The 12,154-nt window shown below is 40.1% G+C and overlaps 2 protein-coding genes across 2 annotated transcripts; both read left to right on the forward strand.

The window, feature by feature from the left end:
* The first annotated feature begins 21 nt into the window (after positions 1 to 21).
* LOC120416816 (endochitinase-like) lies at positions 22 to 6,954 on the forward strand. Its single transcript, XM_039578701.1, has 5 exons — positions 22 to 141; positions 4,941 to 5,695; positions 5,754 to 5,951; positions 6,005 to 6,298; positions 6,358 to 6,954. The coding sequence occupies exons 1-5, from the start codon at positions 138 to 140 to the stop codon at positions 6,877 to 6,879; spliced, it is 1,773 nt and encodes a 590-aa protein (XP_039434635.1). The 5' UTR covers positions 22 to 137; the 3' UTR covers positions 6,880 to 6,954.
* Positions 6,955 to 7,418: 464 nt separating this feature from the next.
* On the forward strand, positions 7,419 to 9,055 carry LOC120416822 (endochitinase-like). Its single transcript, XM_039578712.2, has 4 exons — positions 7,419 to 7,490; positions 7,651 to 7,716; positions 7,780 to 8,335; positions 8,395 to 9,055. The coding sequence occupies exons 1-4, from the start codon at positions 7,475 to 7,477 to the stop codon at positions 9,020 to 9,022; spliced, it is 1,266 nt and encodes a 421-aa protein (XP_039434646.1). The 5' UTR covers positions 7,419 to 7,474; the 3' UTR covers positions 9,023 to 9,055.
* The last annotated feature ends 3,099 nt before the right edge of the window (positions 9,056 to 12,154 follow it).

Consider the following 12,154-nt stretch of genomic DNA (forward strand, 5'->3'; position numbering starts at 1 on the left):
AACAAGCAACTCTCTTCAGCATGTCAACCGGCCGGCCACAGGCTCTTCGCCGCCAGTGGCCAAGACTAGCAGGTATAAATACACCTTCCACCAAACCCGGAGAAGTTTAATCGTTCGCGGGTCTTTGACCAGACAGCATGGGTAAGCGAAGTAAAAAGTGGGGGTCTGTTTCGAGTGGAAGTGCAAGTTCAAGTTTAAGGTTTTTTTGGATGGTGAAGATGTGGAAGATGTTCATTTGTGTGCTTATTCTGCTAAAGTTGTTGCGATGTAATTTTAAGTTGTGAATATGTGATTTTTAGAAAGGAATTAGGCCGATGCAAATATTAAAAAAAGTTTTTGTCCCTCGGCCCTGGCCGAGGTCAAGGGGGGGGGGGGCAAAAAAATAAAAAAATATAAAAATTTAAATAACAAGCCATAATCTTCAAATTTAAATGAAAAAAGTGTCTTAAAATGCATTTTACACTAGTTCAGTTGTTTTGCAATCATTAGTTTTCAAAAAATCTAAGATCTCACAAAAACTAAAATTGTATCGAAAAAAAAAGATTTTGCATCGAAAATTTTCAAAAAATCTTAAGATTTTTTAATAAACCCAAACATGCTGAAATGATTTTAAACGCAGGAGAATGTATTTTAATTTGATTTCAGCTGGTTGCACTTGAATTTTCATTGAAATGTTGAAGTTTATTGTAAAAATATTTTTTTTGCCCCCTGATTTTTCGGGCCAATTTTGAAGGGGGGGGGGGGTGACAAAAACTTTTAAAAATATTTGTACCAGCCTTAGCAACATGAAATCAAACCAAACAAATGTTACAAATGAACTCGGAGTTTCGATTGCAAATAAAAAGCCAAACAGTAGTGAAGAGCCAAAACAACAACATTTTAAAAATGTTGAACGTTAGTAAAACACTGAAAGTTTCATTATTTTCAAATTGAATATGTTTAGAAAAACATATAAATTAAAATTTTATAAATTTATTTAAAATGAAAATGAAACAAAATTATCGAATATCAGAAATTTCTAGGTGCAGAACATATTTTAAAAGTTAATGGGCAATGTATTTGATGCGTTGAAGTTAGTTTGAACATTAGATATCTTTTAGAAATGATCATTTGCTTAATTTTGAGCAATGACAGCAAATTTGTCTAAAACTTCAGCATTATGGAAAGCTTCAAAAAAAATTAAAGCTTCTGAAACTGAAAAATTTTAAGATTAAATCATACCATGAGGCAAAGTTGAACTCGAATAAAATTGAACAGTGAAAATTAACAGTTAATTTCATCAGCCAATCGCTTAATTTTTAGTAGAATGACGTTGTAAGGCTTTATTTATTAGAATACTGAACTAAAGCCTGAGTTCTAAATCTGGGAAAATATTGATTGGCAGCGCTAGCTCAAAATTCCTTATTATCATGAATTTGCATCAAATTTAAAATTGATTTTTCCGAGTGGGATAAATACGACGAGTGATGACAAAAAAAGTTATTTAAAGAGTTGCTTACATATTTTTTCCATTTTCTAAATACACCAGTTAAATGGAATTTTAACCCTCTAAAACTCAACCGCCTTTAGACGGGCTTCGATTAAAAAAAATCGCCAAAAATCAATTTTTCAACCAATTTTGGATCTTTAAAAAGCATTGGGAAGAAGAACTCTTAATTTTTTTTGAAAAATTATAGGTTGGAAGTTTTACTTGTTTTATGTGACTTTAGCAATGTTTTTAAAAATGTATTTTTTTTTTTAGTTTAACTTTGGATGTGTTTTTTTACTAACTATTTTTTATATTTTGAGTAAAAAGAAATATGTAGTAATTTTTCTAGTGTCCCAAATTATGCCTCTACGCATTTATTTACAATTTAAATAATAATGGTGCCAATTTATAGCCGAAAATGTGAAAAACAAGCAAAAAATTTAAAAAGTGGCTATAAAAACATAAAAAAAACTTGATAGGCAAAATGTAATGTTAGGAGGTGGTAGTATAGGCCAAATACTACCAAAAACAAACGTAAACTAAACAAGATAAATGCAAATTAAATTACTAAAAATGTAACAAGAAAAACATAAAAAGAGCAGTAATTTTTTTCGTAGAACGAAAATTGCTCAAAATGACCTTCTGAACAAGGGAAAAATAAAAATATTCGAAAAAAATGGGCAGTAGAGGGTTAAGTCAAATGATCATACATAAAGTGGAGTATAAAGAGTATTGTCCGGTAGTTGAATGGCAATGTGAACGGACGGAGGGGATAAATCCCGAAATTATTCGCGGGATCATTTTCAAAAAAAAAACATCAATCAAAACCCGATTTAATCCCACCTGGGGTGAGATAGAGCCTTTCTTACTAAAGAATATAACGATGGTACTTCTTTCAATTCATAACATTGACTTTGTTTAGAAGAAGAAGAAAGTCTTATGATGAAAGCAAAGTATTATAAATGATATGATTTCCAAAAGAAACAAAAAACGCCATTTTCTCCAAAAGAATATTTTAAATCGTACATATTCTTAATCAAACAAGCGTTTATGACAAACGCGAGCATAGCAAGCTTCACATGCGCCAGTGACAACGCACACCGCGGTAGGCGCAAAGAAAACCCGAGGTATAAGTGAACCGCGTGTGCCGCACGGTGCAGGGAAGATAGCCATTCAGCTTCTACGAATGTGGCAGAGTCAGAGATAGCTATTTTTACAACCGCACTACTACACACTCAATCACGAGTACCTTAGGTAGAAAGCCATTGGCGTCGCCAGCATTGAAAACTTTGAAAACGATATAAACGATGAAAAGCTTAGAAAGCTCCTATTGGAATCAAATGAACCCTGTTAAATAAACTTACGAAATCACGAAAAAATTGAGTCTACTTTTAGGCGATTTTCGGAGCCCACGGAAAACAAATAGATTGTAGCCGGATGAATGTCCTATGTCACAAAAGTTTTTAAATAAACATTGGACAGTTATGCAAAAACAAACAGGGCAAAAGAAACCGAAAAGCTACGATATCTTACATGTTGTAGGAAACATCGGTAGACAAGCTACTACAAAACGAGTATAAGTCGAGCCTCAAAATATATGCGCCAGCATTCTCGAGCCAGTATTCGAAGCTCAACTTGACAACTTGTCGACATGGCGACGAAGCGTCGAAAATCGATGCAGTGTGATTTTTTGACGATTTTTCCGATTAAAATTCACGCTGAATCGACATATTTACGAAGATGGAAATGACGTCCTGGCTTAAAGTAAAACCTATACCTTTCTTTAGTAAGAAAGGCAAAAAGTAAATCGGTCTAAAAATTGATCGGGATTGCCGATCGATGTCGAATTTGTTTCAGGTGCTCACTCATGGTTTGTACTATGAATGTAGCAAGAAATTTTGAATAAAATCAGAAATGAAAAATGTTGGCGAAGGTCACCAGGTGGGCTTTTACCTTTTTTTAGGGATTTTTTTTCTTTTGGTAGGTTAATCAAACGGCTCTAACTCCAGAACCAGATTATGGATCTAGATGAAAATTTGAGAGGTTGTAGAGCTCGAAAAATGCAATTTTTGAGATAAATAAAAAATATGAAAATGATAAAAATTGACCATATTTTCATTTGAAAACTGTGTATTTTATTGAAAAGTCTGGCCGCATCCGAAAACAGATGGATATTTCGAAATTTGCGAGGCAACTCGCCCAGGTTCAGCACACTAGCTTTCATCTGCATTTAGAAGAATCGAAATCGGATATATGGGAGCTGAGAACGGCGCGACACAAAATTTAGCAAAATTTTACCACATACGAACATCACTCGACCTCCACGGAATTTATTTTCTCAAAATTCGAGGGTGTGAGATAGACGAGTTCTGTCAAGGTGAATCGATAGAGCGTCGAAAATCGATGCAGTGTGATTTTTTGACGATTTTTCCGATTAAAATTCATGCTGAATCGACATATTTACGAAGATGGAAATGACGTCCTGGCTTAAAGTAAAACCTATACCTTTCTTTAGTAAGAAAGGCAAAAATAGTTTCGATACCGGGACTCAAACCCGAGACCTCCGGCATGTTGAACTACGCCTTTGCCGTATCAAAATATTCACCGTTCAAATCAAAACAATGTTGAAAAGAATTACTTTTTGATTTTGTGATTTTTTGTAGAGAAAAGTAGACCGTTCGGGAAATGCTTAAAAATATTTAAACGATGTATTGGATTTTTTTTTGCATTTTTCTGAAATGTTAAATATGTTTAAGTTCAATAAATACAAATCTGCACCAACAGTGCTCCTCAGATTCGGCTTGCTCTTCACGCGTAACGGGATATACCAGATTTACACGCCTCAGAAAGTTGATGCGCGCGGTGCTAAAAAAAAAGCAAGAATCATCGTAACTTTCTTCTGAATCCAGTTCCGAAGTGTCGTTTTGTGGTTTGACACATGTGCGAAAAGAGCCTGGAACTGACATATTAAATTTAATCTTGCAGCTTTGCAGGCAATGTGAAAAGAGGGCACGAACTGGATTCGCTGTTTGCTGAAGTGAAATGAGGTTAAAATTAGCATGAGATAATCCAATCAATTCGACAAATGGAGCAGTTTTTGGTACACATTTTACTGATTGATTGTGTTGTTAAAGTTATAAAAATTTGTACAAACTCACAAATTTTGTTGCAACGTTTTACATCAACATTGTAACTCTCACATGCTAGTAACTGCATCGCCATCAAAGCGACGAACCTGTCACAACATACGTAACGTTTTTGTCATCCGATATGCAATCTGTTTCATGACTACCGGTACAATGATTTATTAGAGTTATGCTCACGTGCTAAATGATGCACGTTCGATATGTGTTGATGCTATTTAGACGTTCAATCGGAATCAAAACAATTGCCCGTAGCTTGAATTAGCTACTGTAACTAACCAATACAAACCTTTTCTTTTGTTCTTTTTCCTAATTAAAATTCCCCTCAGGTACGCAGCCGTTTCTTTGTTTAGCGCTGGTGGTGGTCGCCGCACTGCTTCCGATTACGGCGGCCCAAGGTGGTGGTCAGCAGGCCAAAATCGTTTGCTACTTTAGCAACTGGGCCATCTATCGGCCCGATGTCGGTCGGTACACGATCGATGACATCCCGGGGGAGATGTGCACCCACATAATATACTCGTTCATTGGGGTTGACGATAGTAACTACAAGGTGCTGGTGATCGATCCGGAAGTGGATCTGGAACAGAACGGGTTCAGGAACTTTACAAATTTGAAGAGCAAATACAACCACGCCAAGTTCATGATCGCCGTTGGTGGGTGGGCCGAAGGTGGTAAAAAGTACTCCCAGATGGTGGCGGTTAAAGAACGACGTGACTCGTTCATCGAAAGTGTGGTTCAGTTCATGAAGGCGTACGACTTTGATGGGTTCGATCTGGACTGGGAGTACCCGGGAGCGGCAGATCGAGGAGGTAGCTTTAGTGACAAGGACAAGTTTTTCTACTTCGTGGAAGAACTGCGTCGGGCGTTCGATCGCGAGGGTCTCGGCTGGGAGATTACCATGGCCGTTCCGGTTGCGAACTTCCGCCTGCAGGAAGGATACCACGTACCCGAGCTGTGCGAAAATCTGGACGCGATCCACTGCATGACGTACGATCTGCGCGGAAACTGGGGAGGGTTCGCCGATGTACACAGCCCGCTGTACAAGCGACCCCACGATCAGTACGCGTATGAGAAGCTCAATGTGGTAAGTAGGAACAAGGTTGGTACAAATAAGAGAAATTGTATAAATCCTGTATCTACAGAATGATGGAGTTCAGCTATGGGTCAACTATGGTTGTCCGCCGAACAAGCTAGTCATCGGAGTTCCCTTCTACGGACGAACCTTCACACTGAGCGCCAGTACGAAGAACCCAACCCTTGGATCCTATATCAACAAAGAAGCTGGAGGTGGTGACCCCGGACCGCACACCAATGCCACTGGATTCTTGGCCTATTACGAGGTTTTACCTTGAGTTCTTCCCCTTGAACAGTACCTAACTATTACCCTTTGTAGATCTGTACCGAGGTTCAAGACGAGGAGAAGGGTTGGACCAAGAAGTGGGATGACGTTGGTCTCTGCCCGTACACCTACAAGGGCACCCAGTTCGTTGGCTACGAGGACGTCGAATCTCTACAGCACAAGATGAAGTGGATCAAGCAGAAGGGATACGCTGGCGCCATGACCTGGGCTGTCGATATGGACGACTTCCGAGGATTGTGCGGCCCTGAGAACGCCCTGATGAAGGTTCTGTACGATGACATGAAAGACTACATCGTGCCGGAACCGACCGTCACCACCACACCCAGGGTAAGTCCTATCAAGTTCCTCAATAAACTTTACAATACTCAACCCCCCAACCACAACAGCCCGAGTGGAACCGCCCACCGTCAACGCAAGCATCCATCGGTGAGGTCCCGCTGGCAGCTGGCCCATCCAGCACCACAACGCGCCGTCCAAAACCAACGACCACGGCGGCACCCCCGAAACGTACCAAAACGACGCGCAGAACTACCACCACGACTACCACAACCGAGGCCGCTCCGGAAAGTGAGGAGGAACCCGAGCCAGCACCGGCACCTGCACCCCAACCCCCGGTTGATTACGAGGACCAAGCGGACGTCGATTGTTCCGGTGGGCAGGACTACGTGGCGTCCGCCGATTGTACCAAGTACTACCGGTGCGTTCACGGCCAGCCGGTGGAGTTCACCTGCAAGCCCAACACGGCGTTCCACACGGTGCTGAACGTGTGCGACTGGACGGAGAATGCGGACCGGGCTCAGTGCAGAGACGACGCCAAAACGGTGAAAGATTTCTTTCTGACGAAGGAACTGGCGCCGGAAGGGGTGGAAGAGGAGAAGTTGGAAGTTTTGGAGGAAAAGGTGGTCTGAAGGAAAGTGAGTGGTTTGCACTGACTGAAATAATGTGAGATTAATGTGGAATAAATAATGGTTTATTTAAATTGATTTATTTTTTATGCATTTATTAATTGTGGTATTCCCATTCTATACAAGTTTTCATCTAAAAGGCAAACTCTCGTCTCCATCAAGATTGGAAATGAAAACAATAGCACTTAAGGACGCCCCACCATTGAACGGCTCCACAACGTGTGTACATCTGGATCATCTGAGGCGCATTGATGTCTAAGAAACCTTAATAATATTATATTATGTAGATGGTTGTAAGGAGGTTTTAGACGCATAGTTAGTAGAATATTATTTAGACCTTCTTGTTCAATCTTCCCTTCTAAATTGAGAATATGTACTTGTTATTTTAATGATTTGATTTAAAAAAAAGTAACGACATTAGTTTACTATAAACAGCAATTGCTATAAAGAGAAGCCAGATGACTCCGAACGTCTTTTAAATTTTCAGAACCAGTAATAATTCTCTCGGCTCTCTCACTCTGAGTAACTCAAGCGTTCATAAGTACGATCGGCTTGACCGAGAGCATCGCAGTCGTCGCGAAGCCGTCGAACCAGCAACATGGAGTTGAGTGGAGGTACGTACGTCGGTCAAGTGATTTGTGTGATCGCTGATAAGCCGGTCTTGCGTTCGAAATCAGGACACTGGGAAATCCCCTTTCGAGTTGGAATTCAAAACTGGAAAGGCTTTAAAGTGCAATGGTATTGACCTTAAACTTGTTTTCTTGTCACCGGCAGGTAGAGTTGCACTGTTTGCAGTCGGATTGTTGGCTGCAGTAAGTCCAGTGGTGACGATCGGAGAAGGTAGGAAAGGATGATGGGAGGTTGGTAAGGTGCGATGTAACTGTTTTTATTACGTCGTTGCAGAGGTACCTCGCCGGTTGGTGTGTCACTACACCACCTGGTCTCAAGGTAGGGCCGGCGATGCGTCTTACCGGATTGAGGACGTCCCGGGGGATCTTTGTACGCATGTGGTGTACAACTTTATCGGAATCGATGAGGACACTTACGAGCTGCAGCCGTTGCAACGGGAGATCGACATCGTCCAGAACGGGTTCAGCCGGTTCGGGAATTTGAAGAAAAAGTTTCCCCACTTGAGGACGTCGATAGCTGTAGGGGGATGGGCTCATGGAGGAGCAAAGTTCAGCAGGATGGCAGCCCGTCGAGCTCGCCGGCAAAAGTTTATCCACAGTGTGGTAAATTTCTTAGAACAGTACGAAATTGACGGGTTGGAACTGGTGTGGCTTTATCCGGGTAACCCAGAACGAGGTGGTGACGTGAACGATAAGGACAACTTCATCTACCTGGTCGAGGAGTTGGCTCGTGCATTCCGGAAGGTCGCTAAGAACTGGGAAGTTACGATCCAAGTCCCAGCTGACAAATCCAGAATCCCCGTCGGCTATGAAGTAGATGCACTGTGCGAGTAAGTACGATCATTTGAAAGAGTTTATCACAGTTATTAAGTTTGTTCAAAAATTCCAGTGCTGCAGACTACGTCAACATCATCGGGTATGATATGCGCGGTTGGTGGAACAACTTCGCGGACGTTCACAGCCCCATGGAGGACCGACCTCACGATACCGGTAGTTTCCGGGGAATCAACGTGCAGGACGGAGTTCAGCAGTGGCTCTCCAAGGGATGCCGTCCCAACAAAATAGTTCTCGGAGTTCCCATGCTGGGTCGGACGTACATCCTGGCCAGCGCCCAACAGAACAGCATCGGTTCACCAACAACCGGTCCCGGACCTGCCGGACGGTACACTCACGAGGCCGGCTATCTAAGCTACTTTGAGATATGTCTCAAGTTCAAAGCTCCTCGCTCGAACTGGCGTCAGCTGTGGGACGACGTAGGACTGTGTCCGTACGCGTACCAGGGCCGCGAGTGGATCGGTTACGAGAACGAGCAATCGCTGGAGAAGAAGGTTGAGTTTGTGAAGCAAAAGCAACTGGCTGGAGTTTATGCGTTTTCGCTGGATCTGGATGACTACCGAGGGGACTGCGGAGGAGAAAATTATCCACTGACCCGAGAGCTGTACAAGTACATCAGTGAAACTAAGGAAGAGGATGACATCACATCGGCGTTCAACCGACCAATACACGATCGGAAGTGAAGAGAAATAAAGCGTTAGGGCAAGATAAGATGATACAGATTTTTTTTATATATTTGATTATCACATTAGGGGAAATTCTCGTATGTTTGGCAGGTTAAGCACTCGCTCCTTACTCCATCCAATTTACTGATTTTTACTACAACTAGTTTTGCAAAACTTTTGATAGAAACTTGCTTGCTCACTTCTTATTAAGCAATTTATCACTCGATTTCTATTGAGAATGCTTTTAATGAACTATAATTGAATGTCAAAGTGCTGATATGGCAACATTAGAGGCACGCTGGAATTAGATGCTGTTCCCCTGTATAAAATAGATAAAATTAGTATTTGGTACTAGCAATAATGACCGACAGCTATAAAGACAACTTCGTTTATATCATGACTTAATAAGAAGAATAAATAATAACATCTCCAAAACTTACGCTAGAAATAACAAATCTTATAAGAGAATGCTAAAAAGAAAGACAATGATCACATGGAAATAATTTTTTTGAACATTTTCTAAGAGGCCATAACCTAATTTGTTATTATTTTTGTTTTGCCTGGTATGGCTAGAACCATGGAAAATTTTCAACCTACACAGTAAAAAATAATGTAAATTTGGAAGCTGTAATTTTGGAAGGTTGAATATTACCTCTTTTATGATGAAATTTTACCTCAATTTAGACTGAAAAAGTGTCATTACACCAGAAAAGTGGTAAAGTTACACATTTCCAGAGGTAAAATTACACCTTTTTTCAGACATTAAAGATGTACCCCTTCCCAGATGTAATATTACCATGATTTTTTTTTCTGTGTATATTACCAAGAAAATGTCCTTTTGGTCACTAAATGTGGTCTTTATACCAAAACTTCTAATAAGAGCAATAAAAGTTGAAAGTGGATTTTGAAAAGCTGAGTCCTATTTGTAAATATCTTGGAAAACACTAAATCCTGTGCAACGTGATGCGCACACTTTTAATTAACATCTTTGTTGAAGAAATATTTCAATGAATTGCTCAACTTTTGATAATAATTATCGATGATCAATCTCAGAAATTCCCTAACAGATACATTTCTACATATGGGTTGATTCAGCCATTCTAGGCAATAAGTGAGGCTTGATTTATCACACTATGTTAGTTTCCAGTTTGATTGAAACCACGTGGAAACTTGAAAGGTCCACGCTCCATTTTCTTTTGTGTGAACCGTAATTCGCAGGCAAGGATGAGGATGCTTACTCGAAGTTTGTGAGTGGATCCTAAATAATATTGCCTAAATCACACTTTAATACTCAGTCATTAATCTGAGACAAACTAGCCGGTTTGCCTAACCGCTATCCCCAATGACTCACTGTTAAAAGCAAAGATTTCTTCCGCAGAAGAAAACGCGTAAAACCCGGTTTGTGTGCGAATCGGAAGTAGAAAACCCAAAACAAAAATAAGCTGGGCGTCTGTTGTAAAACCGGTTCAACTTGCAGTTCAGCGGAGTCGTAAAATGTTCCGCGAATGTTGGAATTCCTGAACAAGCTTTTACTTGTACCATCGTGGTTTGCATGACGTGAATAACCAATTAGCCATAAACTCCTCTTCTTTCATCTGTTACAATTTGTTATGAAGAGGGGGATTCTAAATTATACGTTTCGTAATAAAAGAACGTTCCCGTGGAAGCGAAATAACTAAGCTTCACAAGAAGAATTACGCCAATGGAGCACCCGCAGTCGAGCAGTTTTTGACAGTTCGCTCCATAAGAAATACATTGTAGAAAAAAGCAAAAACTGCTCGAATGGAAGTGCTCCATTTAATGGAGCACTTCCATTCGAGCAGTTTTTGCTTTTTTCTACAATGTATTTCTTATGGAGCGAACTGTCAAAAACTGCTCGACTGCGGGTGCTCCATTCGACCTAATTCGAATTAAAAAGCACTTAAACGTCAAAACTAGTTACCAAATTGATATTGACATTACCAGATTGAATTTTCAAAAGGTCCTATCTGCATTGTTTGACAATTTCCGAACACGTCGTTAACCATTCGAATTATCGAATCCGCTCTTTACTTACACGGAATTAGCTCTACTAAGTCAATCAAACAAATGTCTATGTTGATTTGAATTTGTTTTAAAAACATGTCTAACTAGGGAACTCCCCAACATTGTTTCGAGCAGAACTTTTCACGATTTCTATGGGATCTGACCGTTGCCAGCTGTTTTTTTATTTTTTATTCTCACTGTATAAATTAGGTTTTTTACAAAATATTTGATAGAAATTGCTTACTTACTTTCTGATATTGCAATTTATCACTATATTATGACACGAATGCCAAAATTATGGTAAAGTGTCAATAATAAATAATAATAATAATTACGGTAACCGGATATCAAAGTGTGAAATTACTCCATTTGAGAATACATGTTTTTCTCTATTTCCTTACAAAATTTCGTTTATTTTCAACCAAAATTCGAAGACTTTTACTACAAAAATAATTTTTTTATGATATCGATTTTTTACCTTAAACCCCATGCAAAAATTTGTGCGCTCATGTAAACAAATATGAAAATGAAGATGGGCGTAATCTTGTTTTAAAAAGAGGCTTGTCTGAAAGTTAATGCAAATACATGCACATTTTTATATCTTTCCATACTATAACAGATCACAAGTAACATGCCACCTTGTTGGAGAAGACTTTACTTACATCAATCAAATCAAAGGTCTTTTGCGGCCTCTATTGCATGTTTCTACTCGAACCTAGAAGTTCATAGGCTTGAACGGGGAGAGCACCCAAACCTCTTTCTACTCCAAGGAACCTTCCACTCCAGGGTTCGAACTGACGACGTATGGATTGCGAGTCCAACCGCCACCAGCGATTCCTCGGAAGCAGGCTCGATTTGTTGTGTTGTTTGTACTTATGGCATGGAGACGACTCCTACGTCTGGAATGACTTAACGGCCTAACAACCACCAAGGCCGGGTCCGACGTTTTACTTCCCCATCCGATGGAAGGTTGGAGCATATGGGAATCGAACCCAGCGTAACCATTTGGCTAAGCCTGCTGCACTTACATCATATTTATTGAATATTTTAGAAGAATGTTGTAATCGTAACAACAATGTTTCCATAAAGGGTTGAAAGCTCCATCTAAAATTTAATCAAATAAGC

Source organism: Culex pipiens, chromosome 1 (assembly GCF_016801865.2).
Source record: "Culex pipiens pallens isolate TS chromosome 1, TS_CPP_V2, whole genome shotgun sequence".
In the NCBI taxonomy this organism is placed as follows: domain Eukaryota; kingdom Metazoa; phylum Arthropoda; class Insecta; order Diptera; family Culicidae; genus Culex; species Culex pipiens.

Bases quoted from the DNA above. Each gene is read 5' to 3' on its own strand.
- LOC120416816 (XM_039578701.1), top strand. The intron at 5,952-6,004 runs GTTTTACCTTGA...TACCCTTTGTAG, and splicing joins GATTCTTGGCCTATTACGAG to ATCTGTACCGAGGTTCAAGA. The intron at 6,299-6,357 runs GTAAGTCCTATC...CAACCACAACAG, and splicing joins CCGTCACCACCACACCCAGG to CCCGAGTGGAACCGCCCACC.
- LOC120416822 (XM_039578712.2), top strand. The intron at 7,717-7,779 runs GTAGGAAAGGAT...ACGTCGTTGCAG, and splicing joins AGTGGTGACGATCGGAGAAG to AGGTACCTCGCCGGTTGGTG. The intron at 8,336-8,394 runs GTAAGTACGATC...CAAAAATTCCAG, and splicing joins GAAGTAGATGCACTGTGCGA to TGCTGCAGACTACGTCAACA.